The sequence below is a fragment of the Gadus macrocephalus genome, chromosome 19, assembly GCF_031168955.1.
Source record: "Gadus macrocephalus chromosome 19, ASM3116895v1".
Lineage (NCBI taxonomy): Eukaryota > Metazoa > Chordata > Actinopteri > Gadiformes > Gadidae > Gadus > Gadus macrocephalus.
The window spans coordinates 6,259,126-6,278,273 of NC_082400.1; the positions used below are offsets into that span (position 1 = coordinate 6,259,126).

Sequence of the window (19,148 nt, forward strand, 5' to 3'; positions counted from 1 at the left end):
CTCAGCATGAGCGTTACACCAACACTGGGAAAATGTACGATTCATTTTACATTGTGTTTATGATTATAAATGTCAAAATGGTATTAACTTTACGATTACGACTTTTTGCACTATTTATAATGTATCTTTATGTTATGTACTTGTTCCAATCATTATGTTTTTAGATATTTCAGGGTGACATGGTGAGCATAGTGACCTGCTAAATGAGCCTGAATGGGGCTGTGATCATGGTGACTACCCTTTACAAATAGTCAGTCCCCTGACAGGTGGCAAAGGAAATGCTTGATTCAAACTCACTGCCAAGCAGACACAGTAAATTCAATAGAGTCGCGATTTAAACGCTATGTGATAAAATACACGAGGGGTGGTTCAAACCCACCGTTTAAGTTCTTTTTGATATCAACTGACAACATACTCATATATAAAACCATTTAAATAAAGCAGAAATAACCAATATTTCCCCTCCTATAACTGTGTATTGCAAAATAAAAAATAATTCTGGACATCTTGCTTGAGATTTAATGAAAATACTTTGACATTATTATTTTTTACCCAAAGGATTTAATTTGAAGAAAGGCAATTTGGAGATATCAGCCACTCCCCACAAAAATGACTAGCCTAGAATAGCCTTGTGGAAGACTCCAGTCATGCGCAATGAGTAGACAAGCAGAGTGCGTGGGTAAGGAAGGTAGGTAGACAGACAGCCATCATGTCATTCTGGTGAATGAAATGATGAAGGCCAGGGACACTAAAAGATATCTTATTTTATCCTTTGTTGTCAGAGCACAACATGTATTGATTGCGGAAGAGATTTTCCCATTAATATGATGAAAATGCTTCTAAAGAAATTGACTACCTAGCTTTAATATTATTTAATTGAATAGGCGGCGTTGACAAAATTGGCATTGGTGTGACAGCTGGTAATACATATGTTAGTCTTTATGAGAAAGAAAATTAAATCTTGATATCATTTAGTTGCGATATAAAGATGTAAGTGGAAAAAATATGTTATTTTGATGCTTTACATTAAGAAAATATGTTTTGACAGTAAATAAATATGTGTAGACACCTGGGAAAAAAAGGGAGGAAGCAGCCTCACAGATGAAACATACAAAATGTATTTTTCGGTTAGAACTTTGCATTTATTTTTTGGTAAACTGTCAATAAACAGATAGCCTACAAATTGGGACTTGCGCTTGAAAGAACATTTAGACAGGGGAAATATTTAATTTACAGGAAAAAGGGAAGCAACAATTTAGAAAAAACAGCCATATAAATCAACAAATAAAAATATTAAAATAAACATGATATAAAAACAGAAAATTATATGCAATAAGTGTCCTTCATTTCACCGTTTACCAAACATCTGTGTAAAATTAGACTATTGTTCAATTTATCATCCCTTAACTGGGGACAGTTACTTGCTGGGATTTTGAAAGCTATTGAAAATAGTCTGAGAAACAGTTTTTCAACACAGCTTATCAGTCTCCCAGATGGTTTGTAATGAAAGATATGAATACACTTTCCTCCAAATATCATGGAAAGTTACCAGAGGGACTCAATTTTGATGGCGTCCATTTTGATCCTGGCTTGGATCCTGGATATTTATTTTAACTGTTTACACAAGAAGACATCAAATTATATTTAGAAAAAGTAAACACAATTTCCATTCTAGGATTAGTAAACTACATCTTATCCCGGCGGAAACATTTTTAGCACCAGGAGTGGTGCTCACTTCCACCTGAATGTTAACTCAAGAATATGAATGCCGAATCTCATATATACTATATTTTGTAAAGCTGAAAAGTAATAGAGCCCTATTGTCCTAAGACAAAAGAGTTTAAGAGTTATGTTTCCATGTTTCCAACATTTATTTTTAACATTCATCACAGTCCTGTATAGTAAGCAAGCAAAATACAATCTCTAGATGTTTTATATATATTTCATAAATATTATTTATTGTATAAAAAAGTACAGATGTTTTTTTTTATATAGTGTCATATACAAGGTCTTCAAACCTCAATGTATTATATATCAATTTTCACTCCTTAGATTCACAGACATTAGTTTCCAAAGTCAAATGTCGTGAGCTGGTTTCTCACGTTGCCATGGAAACCAGTGCTCTGTATTGATTAAGGGATTTGTCAAGGACAAAAGATAATCACACTATCACTACTTGCAATCAACTGTGAATACGTTTGAAATTATAGGAATAGGAAAACTTGTGAAAAAAATAACAGCCTTTCTCACCTTGACTCAATCCATTGTCTCCTCTCAAATCTTGTGTGTAAGTTTCATGATTGGACGTGCCATTGCTCCGAGCTGGAATCACACTCACTTCCTGAACATATTTATCACACCTAATATTTGTCATTATATACGTCATGTTGGTCATTCTATGTAGAGATTCTGCTTATTAATAAACCTCAAGGATTTATACACATAATGCTCAGAGTGACATATCATCTCTGTTCTGAACCGCTGGCTATGCAAATGGCCTTTTTCAATCAATTAATTCTCAGCTGACAACAACAATAATGTTTTTATGGTAATATGGATGATAATCACGCTTCATTTTCCGGCTGACAGACGACAGTAGCTTGTTCCTCAGGAAAGGACGTTTTCCTGTCATTGAGTCTCCTGATTGCACATCACCACAGAAGTACACACCAAACAGCACGGTACGCACCACGCACCAAATCCACAGAGGAAGTCTGGGACAACTATCGCAGAGAATGTTTGCTTTATGTTTCCACCTCCAAAAAAACGTTTTAAACGTTTTATTTTTCCGTACACTTGCCTCCCACTGTAAAAAAGCTCTATCGCCAGTGTTAAGCAAAGAGAACATTTTAGCTGCTTTGCTCTTTGTTCTCTTGTTTTCCATACATCAGTATTTTGAAACACAAAATGTTTTATAAGACAGAACTCCATTAAGTATGGAGCCGTGTCTGCGATGCCTAAAGAACCAGACTCTGGGAATATTGTCTTTTTTTTTCATCACTAATGGATCGAGGGCCCATTATTGGACGTTCTGTCCATTAATGAAACAGTCCTGCTGTTCTATTGATAAGAATCTCCACCAAAGAAAAACATGAACTTGAACATGAAACTTATAAATTAATAGCAAGCCTCTGAAATTACCATATTATTGTTTGAATGTCTTGTGTATATATATATATATATATATATATATATATATATATATATAGATGGTCCACCGTAGTTAAGGAATGCAAAATCAGCAAAACAAAATCAGCCCAACACAATATAACAATCATTCCTCCTAAATCCAAGACTCCTCAATGATTTATGGCTTCTACACTTAATAAAAAGTAACATATACAGTATTTTGGTCCACGGTGGTTACAAACATCCAAATCAAAGTCATCATCTCCCTTAATAGTATATATACATTCATCTCATCATCAACATCATCATCATCTAACGTCCCCTTGGGTGTGCACATCTAAGCCGGTGGGTAAAGGTGTGGTGTACTCATACAGTCACGGAGTCATAGAGAGGGAGATTGGGGGCTGCGCTCGCAGTCAGAACAGCACCGTCTCCATCTCTACCTGAGGGGAGCGTCTGCTGGTGCCGCAACCCCGGAGCAAGGCAGCCTGACCGCAGTCTGCCAGGGAGCACGCCTGCACGCTCACAAGGCTACAGCGGGACAGGGACACGGCTTTCAGCACCTCCTCGGACACACCCGGGTCTGAGGAGGAGGAGGAGGAGGAGGTGGTGGGAGAGGAGGAGGAGGGAGGGGGAAGAGGAAGAGGAGGAGGAGGGAGGAGGAGGAGCAGTAGGAGGGGGAGGAAGAGGAGGAGGGGGGGAGGAGGAGGGAGAGGAGGAGCAGTAGGAGGGGGAGGAAGAGGAGGAGGGGGGGGAGGAGGAAGGGGAGGAGGAAGGGGAGGAGGAGGGTGAGGAGGAGCAGTAGGAGGGGGAGGAAGAGGAGGAGGGGGGGAGGAGGAAGGGGAGGAGGAAGGGGAGGAGGAGCAGTAGGAGGGGGAGGAAGAGGAGGAGTGGGGGGGAAAGAGAATGGAGAGGTTGTAGCAAAAGAAGCAGAGGAGAAGGTTGAGGAGGAGGGGAAGTGGGAGTTTTAATCTCGGAATGCGCTAGACCAGATGTGATGACATCATATGCCAACAGACCTGCTCTCTCTCTCTCACTTATGGATGATTCATTTTCTTACTGATGTTCATAACACTTCATATAATTAACTTAATACTAAAGATATACGAAAAATATATTTATATCTGTGCATGTGTGTAAGTTCAAATTGTGTATGTGCGTGTAAATTCACATTGTTTCTGTATGTGTGTACGTTCAGACTGTGTGTGTGTGTGTGTGTGTGTGTGTGTGTGTGTGTGTGTGTTCAGACTATGTGTGTGTGTGTGTACGTTCAGACTGTGTGTGTTTGTGTGAGTTTAGATTGTGTGTTTGTGTCTGCGTTAAGACAGTGTGTGTGTACTTTCACATTGTGCCTGTGTGTGTGTGTGTGTGTGTGTGTGTACGTTCACATTGTGCCCGTGTGTGTGTGTGAGTACGTTCAGACTGTGTGTGTGTTTACACATCAATATGTGAATCAGGAGGGCTGATGTCAACACTTAGTTGTTGTTGTTGTTGTTTTGTTTATATTTTCCCTATGGCTCGCCGCAAAGTTAACAAATAAAGGGCACAAAGTTGGTTTGATTTCCAGGAGAGGAGACGAACCTTGAAACTGTCGTGTTTCGGGCTGCGATGTGTCTTCATCCCACTCGTAGCTCTCGTCAACCGAGGCTTTTCTACTGGAAGGTAAACAAAACATGTTTACAGCTCTCAGAGTACTTGCCAAGACAGAGAGCAGATAAGGTGACTGCGCCCCATGATGCATACTGCTCGTACGCAAAGGAAATGGGTTGAATTAATTAGAAACTGTCGTTTTATATTTTCCCTTCATTGCAAGCTGGCCTTCACTAAAATGCCCATCGTCAAATGGTGTTTTCATCATGATAGTATGGTACAGCTAAACTGAAGGCTCTGTCATCTAACTAAGATTATGGAAGGCCTGTCTTTAGCTTAACTATAATTTTTTTTTGGAATATTTGTAAAGTTGGCACTGTGACAAAATTGTATCTACAGTATATTATTGACGAAATAAAAAGCTATATCCCAAGGCCCGAACCCACTGTGGAACAGGTTTTGCATCGCGTCAGTACCTTCTCCGGGCCTCGTCCAGGCCGGGGCCGAGGTCCTCAGCGTACTCCTCCACCTCGTCGGGGGCCTTGGAGAGGGTCGGCGACAGGCACACCGACATCCGTCCGTTCCCCGTCTCCATGCTCCCCCGCCCGCTGCTGGCGTAGCTGCTGAAGCTGCCCCGGGTCGCCGACCCCTGGACCACCACGTAGCCCCTCACATCGTCCACCTCGCTGCCGGGGGCCCCCCCCGCCTGCCCGTCGGCCTTCTCATCGTCTCGTTTGGCCCCGTCACCGTTGGAGAGAGGCGGTGGGGCCCGGTCCGTCGTGGGCCAGCTGAGTCCCCTGTGCAGAGGTCTGGGGAAGCCGGGGTCCTCTCCTCTGTCTGCGGGGCCCCTGGCTCGGCTCAGGGTCCGTGAGCCTCCGGAGGGTTCCTTCAAGGCCCCCGGCCGGGGCCCCGACCCCCAGGACTCACTGCTGGCGGGCCATCGGAGCGCGTCCATGGACAGGATGCTCCACTCTCTCTTGGGCTCGTCCCGCTGGGCCGGCGGCGCGGGTTCCGGGCTGCGTGCCAGCGGGCCCCTCCTCAGCGAGGGGGCCTCCCCGCTGGGGGTCTGGGCGGAGAAGACGGAGGAGGAGGAGGAGGAGCGCTCGTGCGAGGAAGGGGTCTCCGGCGGCTGGCCGGGCGGCCAGTGGGGACCCAGGGGGCCGTGAGCGTCGGCTCTGGGGGTCTGCGGGGCTGGGGGGCCCCGCGGCGTGGAGCAGTTCTCCTGGCTGAGCGAGTCCACCCAGTCGTCCGGGGTCAGGAACCCGGCCCGCTGGCGTCTGCGGTGGTCCAGGCTGAGGCTGCGCTGGGGGTAGTCGTACGCGTCCGGGGCCCCCAGGCTCGTGGTCTTCCACAGGTGACGGCCGTGGGGCCGTGGGGCCGGGGCCCCGGGGGCCATTCCAGAGCTGTGCCCGGGTAAGAGCGTCGTGCCCCCGGGGCCTCTGCCGCGCTCGCCCTTGTGCGGCCGGCGGAGCGACGAAGACGCGTCGGAGCGCTCGACCCGGCTCCTCCGCCCGGCCGGCGTCGCCTCCAGGTCGGGCCCGTCCACGCTCATCTCCACGCACGTGTCATCCACGCGCGTCGGGGGCGGCTTGGGAGCGGCCGGGCGGGCTTTGGGATGTCGTGGCAGGCTGCCGACGGCGGCGGTGGCGTCGAAGTGTTCCGCGTATTGACCGTCCCGGGCGGGCGAGGGCGTGGACAGGTTCCTCCTCCTCTTCTCCTCGGCGGACGCGTGGTTGCGTTGCCTCGTGCCGCGCGGGACCCGGAGAGAGCTATGGCGCTCCAGTCCTGTCTCGCCTGCGGGGGGCCACTGGCGCTCTGCCGACAGGTGCGGGAGGGTGAGTCTGTCGGTGGGCCGGCGCTCCGCCGCCGCGTCCCGATGCTTCGCAGGCGAGACGAGGGGGAACTGGGCGTGGGAGCCCCGGAAGGAGCTCCCGCGCGGGGCCCTTTGGATGGGGTACAGCCCCGGGGACGAGGCCGACATGGGGCTGAGCCGGGGGGGGAGAGGGGGAGGAGTGGGAGCCCCCCAATTGGAGTAGCACGGCGACACGAGATCCCAGCTCGCCCTGCTGTCCCGGTGGTGGCGGGGCAAGTAGTCGCCGCCGCCGCCGCCACAGCCGCCGACGTACCTCTCCTGCAAGACCCGCCCCTCGACGACTCCGTCCACGCCGCCGCCGCCGTCGTCGGCGCCGCTCCCCCTCTCCAGCGTGTACTTGCGTAGCTCCCACTGCAGCGCCTCCCTCTCGTGGGCCAGCTGCAGGCAGCGGCTCAGGTTCCCCCGCTCCCTCTCGTGCTCCATCTGCAGCACCAGGCTGCTGGCCGTGGTGCGGGGCGCGCCCGCCGGCCCGACCCCCCCCGGGTACGGGGGGGCGCCGGGCTCCGCCCCGCTCGCCGCCGTGACCGAGCTGCGGGCCGAGCTGCGGGCCGAGCTGCGGAGGGAGCCCCTCCAGTCGGAGCCGCCGTCCGCGCCGTCCCACAGGCTGTGCCCCGGCAGGGCCAGCAGGTGCTGCTCCGTCGTGGAGCGCACGCCGCGCCCGCCGTCGGGGCCCGGGGCGCGGCGCGGCGCCGGAGGGAGCTCCACGGAGAGGACGCACGGGGCCCGCCGCCCCGCCTCGCCGCCCCGCCGGGAAGGCAGGGACGCCGAGCGCTGGAAGGCGGAGGAGCGGGACGAGCGCCGGCCCCCCCGCCCGGGGCCCTTCTTCTCGTCGTCGAGGGCGGAGGACAGCGACTGGCCGTCGCCGGGGGCCGCGAAGCGTCCGTCGGGGCCCCTGGTGATGAGCTCCAGGTGGGAGGAGAGGACGGAGGACGAGGCCCCGCTGAGCGATTTGGTTCTGCGCTGGGGGGTGGGGGGGGTGGGGAGGAGGCACTGGTGCTGGTGGTGCTGGGGGTGGAGGTGGGGGTGGAGGGAGCCAGGCAGCAGCAGCTCCGTGTGCTGCCCCCGACTATGGGGCGGGCTGCCTTTGCTGAAGTAACCGCTGTGGGACTGAGAGGAGGACGAGGAGGACGAAGAGGAGGAGGAGGTGGAGGAGGAGGTGGCGGGGTAGAGATTATGCGAGTGGAGGAGGCTTTTCTTCAGCACACTGTCTGGACTGCCGCCGCCTGCCGTCCGCCTGATGGAGGCAGGGGGGGGGGGGGGGGGGGGGGGGAGATAGGGAGAGAGGAGATATTAAAAGAGGCAGAGGCAGTTATGTAAGGAGGGATGGAGGAACAGCAGCGCAGAGAGAGGACGACACAGCGGAGCATTAGAGGGAGAGACAGAGCGAGGACAGAACACCGCACCACACGTGACTGTGCGGCGGCAGCGAGGTACGATCAACGTGGAAATATTCATAATTCAAAGGAAGAATTCTTGGCAAAGGCCGTTCTTTTGTCGTCGGTGGCCTCACCCGTCCGTGGAAGGCAGGAAATGGAATGAGGAAGTGGGTACTCACATGGAGGAGGGTTTATAGATGGAGCGCACGAGATCTGGAGAGGGGGGGTGAGGGGAGGGAATATGGTGAGTGAGTTGGAGAGATGGCGTATGTATGACTCACAATGGATAGTAGCCTGTGCTGACCGAGACATGTAAGAACCTTATCATCCCTAATAAGAAGCAATTAGCGAGGAGCGCCGCGGACAACAAGCTAACACTCCCTCTATCGGGGCGATGACAAATTACCCTAATTAGCGGGCGAACGCAAATGACATCAATAATGTTTCCCACGGATTGTCTGGGTGTCGGTGATGATGGCAGAGACGGGTGGGGGGGGGGGGGTGGGTGTAATATTCACTCTGAACTCGAGCTATGATTAATGCAACGGAAGCAAACCACCCCCCACCCCCCACCCCCCCACCGGCGTGCTCTCCGGCGAGACATAGCGGGAGTTAATGATGACATCCCAGACGGGGGTGGTGTTCGTTCGTTCGTCGACGGCTGCTGCTGCCGTGAAGGACCGTGGCTGTGAGGGGGGAGGGTGGAAGGGGAGAAGGGGGGGGGGGGGGGGGGGTGCGGCGACGACGTAAACCGCAAACCGCACAGAATGAACAAACGCCGTCCACTATCAAACACTTTGCGCCGCACGGGTCGACTTCAAACGCCAACACCTGACAAATAACCTTGTCCTCTCCGCTGTTGTTTTTCCGCAGGATCAGCCTATGGGGGGGGGGGGGGGGGGGGGGGTGGGCTCACCGTCTTTGTTCTGCTGCTTCCGCCGCCGCCTATCCCTCCGTCGGGCGACGAAGCAGGTGGCGGCCAGCAGCAGGAAGAGGACCAGCGCCATGAACAGCACGCCGCCCAGGACGCCGGCCAGCAGGGGCTGGGGGACGAGCTCGGAGAGCTGGGACGGCGCCGCGGCCCTCCCCAGGCCTGGAGGAGGCATCGGGTCACCGTTAGTGTCATCAGTGTTATCGTCATGCTCCACGTGCAGGTGGTGTGTGTGGTTTAGCGCAATAACAAAGGGCGGACGGGGTCTTCGACGTGTCATTCGGGGGGTGTGTGTGCCAGCCTTGAGGAAATGGATGCTTGAAAAAAGACTAGAAGCAGACTCTGGCCCTGAGAGGGCTTACAGTTCAATCGTTTTTCCAGCTGAATAGAAGCGGTTTGTCGCCACGCTGGTCATTCACTTTCACTAACTCACTGTGAGAGACGCTCACACGGAGTTGCTTTACCGAGCGGTGGGTTCTGTCCTCGAAATGAGTTCCTGTCACTGATAATCCTGCATCTAGCATGTGCTCCTGGCTGGTGGCAGAAGTTGGCCTTAGGCTGTCAAAGCACTCGGCAAAGTCTGTTGTAGAGATTAAAAGGGTTATTCTACCACATATTACTGTCAACTTGTGTGTATAAGAACATGGATCAACCTGCTATCAGTTTGGCCAGTGGACTGTACACTGTTGAAAGTCTGTTGTATAGATCTAACAGGTTATCCTACCACATGTGAGTGCACCAATATGTATAACGACATCGATGAACCTGCTATCAGTTTACCCAGTGGACTGTGCCAATCGGTGTTGCGGATCGATCCAAAATACATCTGGGTTGACGCTCCCACTTGTGATGTCGCAAGGGGGAAGCTTTTTGTCAAAATAAAATTCAAACCTGGTTGTTCGACAGGGGCCCTTCGATCAAACCCGTGATCAACTTAATTTCCCTGGGGAGCAGAAGCACTTCGGTGATGATGCTAATGACGATGTCGACGTGTTTACGCAGGCCATAACACACAGCTGGCGAGTGCGTTCGCTCGCCAACTTTTGCACGCTCCGACCAAATCCTCCCGAGGAGCTAAACATATCTCTCCAACCACATCTCATCCCGAGCTAATTATCTGTTCCGCTCGGAAACAAATCCTACTCGCCGGAATTCAACGCTGTAACTGGAGATTATAGAACATTATAAGGGTCAAAAATACATTTCACAGATGATTTGATAAGGGAATATGACGATATGAGAAAATGTATCGCTGCACTTAAACAAAGTAAAGTACATTTCCCACATTAGGCTACTTTTTGCAGCAGAACTTTTGAAATATAACTACAACTACAAGACTACACGAACTGGAACAATCAATTTACTTATCTTTTGCGTCAAAAATAATATGAAATGAAAGTGCCAATCTGTGGCTACTTGGCCAGCACGTGGAGAATATTCTAGGAATCCAAGAAATATATACATTTATGTTTCAAAAGCACAAAGCAATGAACAATTATGTTCAAATAATTATATATTATTAACATCAAACACGTTTCTAGGTCAATACTTAAGCTTGTGTGTGTGTGTGTGTGTGTGTGTGTGTGTGTGTGTGTGTGTGTGTGTGTGTGTGTTGTGTGTGTTTGAGTGTGTGTGCTGGTGTTAATTTAAAATGAGTACATCTTGTAAGTCTACAACGTCTCTAATGAACACTCTAGGTGACGGTGTTCACTTCCAGATCACAGAGATCATATAATATAACATCATACATTAATGCAGTATTGTAGAAAGTCTGTCTCCCATTCTTTTGAGACTTTCGTGGCGGGGATACCATCATCATTATCTCTACTAATGGCCAGAACCACCCTGGGGACCTGCTCCAAATATAGTCCACCTCAACACAGCAGAGAGAGAGGGAGAGAGGGAGAGAGGGAGAGAGAGAGAGAGAGAGAGAGAGAGAGAGAGAGAGAGAGAGAGAGAGAGAGAGTCACAGAGTGGTTGAGATGTAAACGTGAGGAGAAGTGAGGAGACACGGTGTGAAAAGAAGGAGATACGAATACAAGCAGAGGCTGGAGGGGAGTGCAGGTACGGGAGGGGGGTGGGGGTAGGGTGTGGGAGGGATGGTGGGGGGGGGGTGGAGGTGGTGTGAGGGGGGTGGGGGACGGTAGCAGAGGGGGGCCGTGTGGGGGCAGGTAGCGGGAGAACACCTACCCAGGGTGGAGACGTTGACGGATGGACTGGGCTCACTCAGCACCTCCCCGCGCCGAGACAGCAGCCGCAGCTCGTACACACTGTCCTGAGACACGCACACACACAACCCGTCAGATACACACACACACACACACATCAGGATGCATACAAATTAAGATACACATATACATGAACACACGCACGCACACACACACACACACACACACACACACACACACACACACACACACACACACACGATCGCACGCAGACGCACACACACATACACCACAGATGGGTGCACACACACACACACACACACACACACACACACACACACACACACACACACCATAAGATGCAGACACACACCCAAACACACAGACACACACGCACGCACGCACGCGCATACACAGCAGGGGGGGACAGGGGATGAAACCCCACTTTGTCAACACGAGGCCGTGCCTGAAATGCTAATGAGCTTCATTTGAATGCACGTAGGGCCTGTGGAAGGGAGGGAGGGGGAGGGAGGGAGGGAGGGAGGGGGGGAGAGGAGGGAGGGGAGGATGGAGGGGAGAGGAGGGAGGGGGGGAGAGGAGGGAGGGGGGGGGAGGGAGGGAGGGGAGAGGGAGGGGGGGAGGGAGGGGGAGGAGACGGGGGGAGGAGTGCGACAGGCCGGCTGAGCAGAACACAGCGGTGGACAGTCAGAGGGGGGGGGGATAACACGCTGGAGACTCCTGCCGCGCACACTGGGAATAATTGACATATCAAAGGGGGAAATTGCCGGGGTAGAACCCAGATAAAAATCAACCCCGCCCTGTGCACGACAAGCATAAACAGGCCCCTCTCCCTCACCCCTCTCCCCCTCGCCCCTCTCCCCCTCACCCTCTCCGCCTCACCCCTCCCCCCTCCCTGTGAGACGCCCGGTCGCTGAGGGGGTGCGTAATAATAATAATAAATGAAATTTATATAGCGCTTAATATATATATATATATATAATATAGCTTAATAGTAGCACCGGTTCTCTGGTGCCACACTGCTACGTGACAGCGGGGGCTCGACCCGGCAACCCCAGGGCTGAAGGACAGCAGCCTTCTGGCAACGGGCCGTCGGGTTGTTCATAGCATCAGGGATTAAAGTGAAAAAAAATCTTCTGACTGAAATTTTATTCGCGCTACAGCCAAGTCACGTGCAGTGTGTGAAACATGTTCCAGGTTAGGTTACTTGACACCTGCTTAAGAAATACAAATGTATAAGACGTCAGCACCAAATGCAGCCATCACGTTTAAATGCTCGACCAATACTGTTTTACAGGAGGAGGATTTTAAACAGCTGTTCTTTTGCATCTATTGCAATTATTTTGTTGTCTTTTCAATTAGACTCCAAGATTTTTTTTTTGCAAAGCTTGTCTCATATTTTACTCTCTAAAAAAATCAAGCATCTACATAACTTTTCATTACATGTTTTATTTCAAGTAAACCTTTTATATATAAGAAAATAGAGACAATTTTAACGGTAGACCTTTTAAATACTCACTATATAATTTGACAATTTTACCGGCGTTGACGTATGACGACATAATACACGCGTGTATTATGTCCATGTTCGAAACTGCATACTACCGTACTGCCGACTACATACTGCGCAGTATGTACTGTATACTGCATACTGAATGTGGGATTCAGTATGCAGTATACAGCAGACCGACTGCACCGCAGTATACAGTATGCAAGTTTCCCAGAATGCATTTCGCGGCAGCGGTAGCGGTAAAGCTGCTAAAAGCTGTTTTAATTCTCGCTTCAGTGCTGTTAATACATCACTTTCTTAAGTTTTAATATTTTTTATGCGAGAAAGTACCTATTACCCCCCCCCCCAAAAAAAAAACTCCTCGGATCTACATTGATCTCACAAGTGGCCTCTGTGAACTCCAAATGACGGAAATCCGTCGTAGCGACGGAGAACTTTAATCCATGTAGCATTCTCACAATGAGCGGCCAGTTCGCTGGGTGAGCAATGAGTGGCTTATTCAGAACGAGTGCCAGCCACAACAAAACAACCCTATTTCGGCGCTGTAATAATTACGCTACCTGCGATCTAATCACAGTGCCGGAAATAGCGCCTAATTATCTGTGTGTTTGGAGACAAAATATATTCTTGTTCCAACGAGTTTTGCTAGTTGGAACTCCCCCTCTGGACGCACAATGATGAATTTAGAATCGAACAACACGTCTGAATCTGGAAGACAGGCAATTGCCGATTGACAGACATCTTGGTGTTTCCCTTCAAGGCATGGGGAGCGAGTATTTCCCTGGATGACAGTTGTCACTCACTCCTCTCCTGCACTCAACAATCCTCCCAGAATCTGGGCCAAAGCACCACCGGAACCGGGCTATTAAACGCTCCATCCGCCCCGAAGCCAGGGTTTGACCTGGCAACCCCCAGGATTGAAAGACAACCGCTCTAAATGCCAAGCAGAATGACTGGAGGCCTCGTGAGGTTTTCTTGCCTGAACCGCGGCGTCTTCTAAACTGATTCTAAATTGGAATGTATTATGCCAAAATGGCAATGAGGGTACTGTACACGAGTGTGTCATATTCGGTTCACCACCATTGAGGAGCTTCAGCTGATGGTAAAAATAGACAACGTGAAAATGTTTCACATGCGTGCCGGGGGGGAGGGGTTTGTCATTACCTTTCGCAGGCCGGGGACGGCGAACTCGATGGCGGCGGCGCTGATGTCCCGATCCAGGGTCAGCCATTCGCCGTTTGCGCCTCGAGACTGCAGAACCAGGGCTGTGATTGGTGGACGGTTGCTTGGGGGCGGGGCCCAATGCAGGATGACCCCCGTGGAGGTGCGGTTGACGGACAGGGCCCCCGGGGGACTCAAAGTGGCCCTTCTTGGAATCGGAGCATCTGAGGAGACGGAGAGAAATGTTTCAGTCTGATACCCCTCGAGACGGGGGGGTTCCTCAAACGTTTCATCTCTGTTCAAAAGGAAAAGTCTTTGTGGGACTGGGAACCCCAGACTCTGAGCTCTGAGCACATCAAGAAAGTGGATATTTTTGTTTTCCCAGGGTTATTTGCGACCTCAAAGCAGCCTGGATAGAGTCTAGACAAGCATTGATTGGCACTATGGCCATTCGAAGACACGCACAACATGTCGCCGACCAGTCTACATTCATCGAGAAGATACCGAGACTTCATAGAGAGCGGAGAGGAGCTCATGGCCAGCTTTAGATTGTCACATGTGAAGAGAGCAACGTGTGTCCGTCTGGAGTGAAACCCAGAGGTGCGGAGAACTGTGCGGTGTGTCCGCACAGGTCCAGTATTACTCATCGTCAGAGGATCGATGGGTGGATCGAAACACACGCTGTCAACTCATCTCGCCCGATCTGACAGAGGGAGGATCGAGCGACGGCCACGAAGCTATTGATTGTTTTAAAAAACAACAACATATATATATCCATGCGTGATGAGATCTGATCGATGGCTTGGCGCTGGAATGGGAGAACTGGAGCAGCGATGCCACATGCTCTGAGTGCGTACAGGCAGCTGCTGACGCTCTGATGCAGGGGCACGCTCAGAGGAGAGCCGGAACCGTCTCAGCGGTTAGGGCCGAGCGGATGAGCTGAACCCCGATGTCCGCAGGGCCTATCTGTAGGCATCCCTGAGCGAGAGGCCTTCAGCCCTACCGGCAGCTTAAAGAGCCAGGGAGCCCACTGCTTCAGAAGGAGTCCGACATCTCCTAAATAACGCTACCTGTGTTCACAGCAGAGCGGTACATTCACAGTGTTTTAGGGAAAAGGTCGAAAACATAGGATTTTACCCCTTTTTTCTCTAAATTGGGGACTTATTTCTGTAACAGTGATAAAATGGCATATTTATTTCTATGATTAGGATCATATAAGACAAATGCTCATGTTTAAAACAAAAATTGGTTTTGGGTTCAATGACATGTGTCGGTATTCGGTGGGAGCCACTTTGGATATGAACATTCGTGAAGTAGGGTTCGGTCTTTGGTGACTTGCTCAGGGACACCTCCCCCCTCAACGAGGCGGCGCAAGCGGCGATCGAACCAGCAACCTTCCGGACCGTCCAAAAGAGTACAGACGACTAACCCCAACCCCCGCCTGAAGCCATGTCTCCCGACACGACTCAACCATAACCTGGATATGAACCATAAGGAGGGGGATGAGAAGGCCACCCACCCAGGGTGCGCACGGCGACCAGCTCGCTGAAGGGCCCGGCCCCGGCGGCGTTCTGGGCCAGCACGCTGAACTGGTAGTGGGTGGCGGGGGCCAGGCCGGTCACCTGGTGGCGGGCCCCCGAGGCGGGGGGGACCGACACGTTGAACCAACCCTGGTGCTGCCGCTTCGTCCCCTGCTCCTCGGAGCTGAGGTTGTCCCGGCGGGGGCTGCCGTTGAGAGGGGAGACCTGCTTGAACCTGCAGAGACAGAGAGAGAGAGAGAGTGAGAGTGAGAGTGAGAGAGAGAGAGACATGAGGAGTGAGCAAGCGAGAAGAAGGAGGAGGGCGAGGGACAAAGAAAGAGAAAGAGAGAAATTATGCAGAAGGGCGAGGGGGAGATAAAAGGTAGATATAAGGGATAAAGGAGGGAGATGAAGGGAGATAGGAGTAAACATAGAGAGGGGAAGCGTGACTGAAAGAGATAGAGGGGGAGATAGGAAGAGAGAGAGAGAGAGAGCGAGAGCGAGAGCGAGAGCGAGAGAGAGAGAGAGAGAGAGAAAAAGGGCGAGCAAGGTATTCCAGGCTTATGAAAGATAGCATTGAAGATTGGTCATGAAACATTCACTCACACGCACACACATTATTCTGCTGAAAGAAGAAGCAAAGCATTATGGTCCAAGACCCAGAGGACTTTAAATAAATTGTAGTAATTGTCAAAAAAAAAATACTGAAACTTCATCAAAAGTGTTCTACCCTCGGGCCTGGATCAACAAATTAAGAACCTTTTATCCTTAACATGGATTCACCCGATGCATCTGCTTCAGAGAGCAGGTTCGAGATAATAGAGCTGAACTGTAACCAGGGGAGACGCTGGTGGACTTCTATTAGCTGTGCAGACACGCTGTGAATAGCCTAGAGCATCAATTGGTGGATGCATTTATGACCATTAATATATTATATATATGAATGACATAATATTTATAGATATATTTAAAAAAATCGCTTATAGAATTTCCTAAATATATCTTGGCAGCAATTGCTACGATTTCACATGAGAAATGTGACTTGTGTTGATGTTATTGATGGCATTATATTTTGATGACTTCAATTATTTGACCGTTTTATAACTCAGTAGTCTTGTTCAAAGTTCACCAGGCTATCTCCATGGTTACTGTACCCCAGCAGGCTATCTCCATGGTTACTGTACCCCACCAGCATAGCTCCATGGTAACTGTACCCCACCAGCATAGCTCCATGGTAACTGTACCCCACCAGGCTATCTCCATGGTTACTGTACCCAGCCAATCGTCCACCAGACCATCATTTATTTCTCCCCTCCTGTCCTCAGAAGAGCATCAACACAAACGCCAGTAAGGTCGATGGTTGCTATGGTTACAGCTCATGTCCATGTGTGTGTGTTATGTTTTATATATATATATACTAGTGGTGGGCATAGATTAATTGTTTTAATCTAGATTAATTCCAAAATTAATCTAGATTAATCTAGATTAAAATGGCAAAGGGCAAAAAATCTGTTTGTTTACCTTGACAGCGGTCAATTATACTGGGCAATGGTGATTTATCAAATATAAATCGCCGCCGGAAGTTGTGAAGTGCCCATGCAAGTGAACGGAGCAGTCTACAGCATTGAGAAGAGCCGTGTAATAATCCATAATAATGTAAGGTTTAGAAGTCAAATATTTGAAAGTTGTAGAAAGAGTTAATTTGCTAGAAATGTACTTACAATTTTTAGTCAGTTAATCATTTACATATTTATGTTACACAATTATTACATATTTACATGTTTACATATTTAACACAGTCAGGATATTCTGTTGAATCTGCAGATTCCCTCACGTTTACCTCAGTCTAAATTCTAGCTTCTGATTGGTTAGTTCAGTCACGTGATGGGTCCGAACAAGGAAGTGTTTGAAAATAGATTAACGGCGATATTTTTTTTATCGCGCGATCAAAGTTTCGCGTTAACGCAGCCGTTAACGCCGATAACGGCCCACCACTAATATATATATATATATATATATATATATATATATATATATATATATATGTGTGTGTGTGTGTGTGTGTGTGTGTGTGTGTGTGTGTGTGTGTGTGTGTGTGTGCGCGCGCGCACCACACTGAGTAGATCTGTGCTGATCCTCCGTCGTAGCCGGGCTCCCAGGAGACGTCAGCGACCCGGGGCCCCGGGGCCACAGACAGAGAGGTGGCGGCGTGGGGCGTGGTTCCTGTCCGAGCATCAAGACACTTCATTATTTACTGTTTAGCCATCGTTAGTGGTAGACGCTGTCATCCCTAACGACTTGCAGGGGATACTTGGGGCCAATCCCATTTCTACCCCTTACCCCTTCCCCTTACCCCTCCCCCTTGTTTTGAAGGGGGTAAGGGGAAGGGGTAAGGGGAAGGGGAAGGGGTAGAAATGGGATTGGGCCTTGATATATAAATGGGTCACTAAGGACTTATCTAATGACTCAGGTAGGGGTTAGGAGCTTAGTGCTCTCGGACACCTACAGGTGAGGCCGTTGTTAAGAATGGGAATCGAACCCGGAACCATTGGCTGAGAGTCAAATTGGATTCTTAATAATATATGCATGCGATCACAGTATTGCAGGACATTCTGCATAAAGGCCTTCCCAGTAAAGCATTGGGTTTGTAAAATATGGACAAAGCCATTGTCTGTTTGACTAACAGCCAAAAGGATCCGGGTTAGATTCCCATATGCCCACAGTCTGTCATTGTATCCAAATTCTCTCTCTGATTCCTTAAATACACTAAATTAATTCAGAATCTCACTCCTAACTGTTTCTTAATGAAGTGTATCCAAACAGTCTTCAGAAGGCTCTTAGCGTCTGCTAAACCATTAGTCTCAATACATCATCATCATTACATTCATATATTATAAACTCTAGAAACTAAAGAAATTAGCTAGATTCGGAAAGCCTCCAAACAAAAGAAATCCATCCAAAGCGAACCCAACCAAAACACAGGACCGTAAAAAGATAGACAAGACAGGTAGGCCTCAACACACTGAGGCCCCGTCCACACGGAGCCCAAAACCATCCGGCTCCAATTTACGCAGTTCAGGAATATCTCCGTAAAGACGGAGTCATTGCGAAACCGCATCGATCCGTAGAAACGGTGTCGTACACATTCCAGGCCCATAAGGGGCGCTGCTTCTGCTACAGAAATCCAGAAAAAAAAGAACAACAAGAGGCGAGCATGCGCATAAAGGCTGCCTGTTTTTTTACAAACATACAGTCCGAGAAGAACCAGTAACACGAACGAGCTCTTTTACAAAGATTGATTTAAATAGATTTGGTGTATTTTTCCGTCCGTAATCCTTTTTGCTCATTTTGGTCGTGGATTCTCATTAAATATTGCCCTAGCAACCCAACAAGGGACATTATCTGCTGCAGAATCATCACAAGCATGTAGTCCGCCATCATTGTTGTTGTGAGTTCTGAGACGCCGTGGGCTTAAGAGGTCATTGGCTAGAGGGTCAAGGGGTGGGGCGATGACGACATCGTTTGCGTTTCAGGTGTCCACACGTGAAACGCAAAGGCATAGGTCCGGATAGATTTGAAACCACCCTGGGACATGGTTTCAGAAATGTGCGGTTTCGGACACCGGATTCGCCAGCTCCGTCTGGACGGTCGGCCTAAGACTTCACCAAATAATCGGCTCCGTGTGGACGGGGCCTGAGATACACATTAGAGGTGGCATATTATGCCACCAGTTGCGAGTGCGATTAGCCGTTGCAAGCCGTTTTTGGCTCTTCAGAAGTGGGCGTGTCCACCTAGATGTATGGCTAGACGAGCAACGTTTGCTTAAGTCCACAGGCTACGCTCTATCCAGCATACATCTAGGCGGACACGCC

At 49.8% G+C, this 19,148-nt stretch overlaps 1 protein-coding gene across 1 annotated transcript in view; it reads right to left on the reverse strand.

Annotated features, from left to right (window-relative positions):
• Positions 1 to 1,118: 1,118 nt before the first annotated feature.
• LOC132448011 (uncharacterized) overlaps positions 1,119 to 19,148 on the reverse strand; it is a 45,186-nt gene continuing 27,156 nt past the window's right edge. Inside the window, exons 11-19 of the mRNA XM_060039074.1 lie at positions 17,388 to 17,518; positions 15,276 to 15,511; positions 13,760 to 13,980; positions 11,090 to 11,174; positions 8,885 to 9,061; positions 8,148 to 8,181; positions 5,196 to 7,826; positions 4,711 to 4,784; positions 1,119 to 3,712 (exon numbers count right to left, since the gene is read on the reverse strand). Of these exons, the coding sequence (XP_059895057.1) occupies positions 3,546 to 3,712; positions 4,711 to 4,784; positions 5,196 to 7,826; positions 8,148 to 8,181; positions 8,885 to 9,061; positions 11,090 to 11,174; positions 13,760 to 13,980; positions 15,276 to 15,511; positions 17,388 to 17,518 (3,756 nt within the window). The 3' untranslated portion in view covers positions 1,119 to 3,545. The remainder of the gene's footprint in view (positions 3,713 to 4,710; positions 4,785 to 5,195; positions 7,827 to 8,147; positions 8,182 to 8,884; positions 9,062 to 11,089; positions 11,175 to 13,759; positions 13,981 to 15,275; positions 15,512 to 17,387; positions 17,519 to 19,148) is intronic.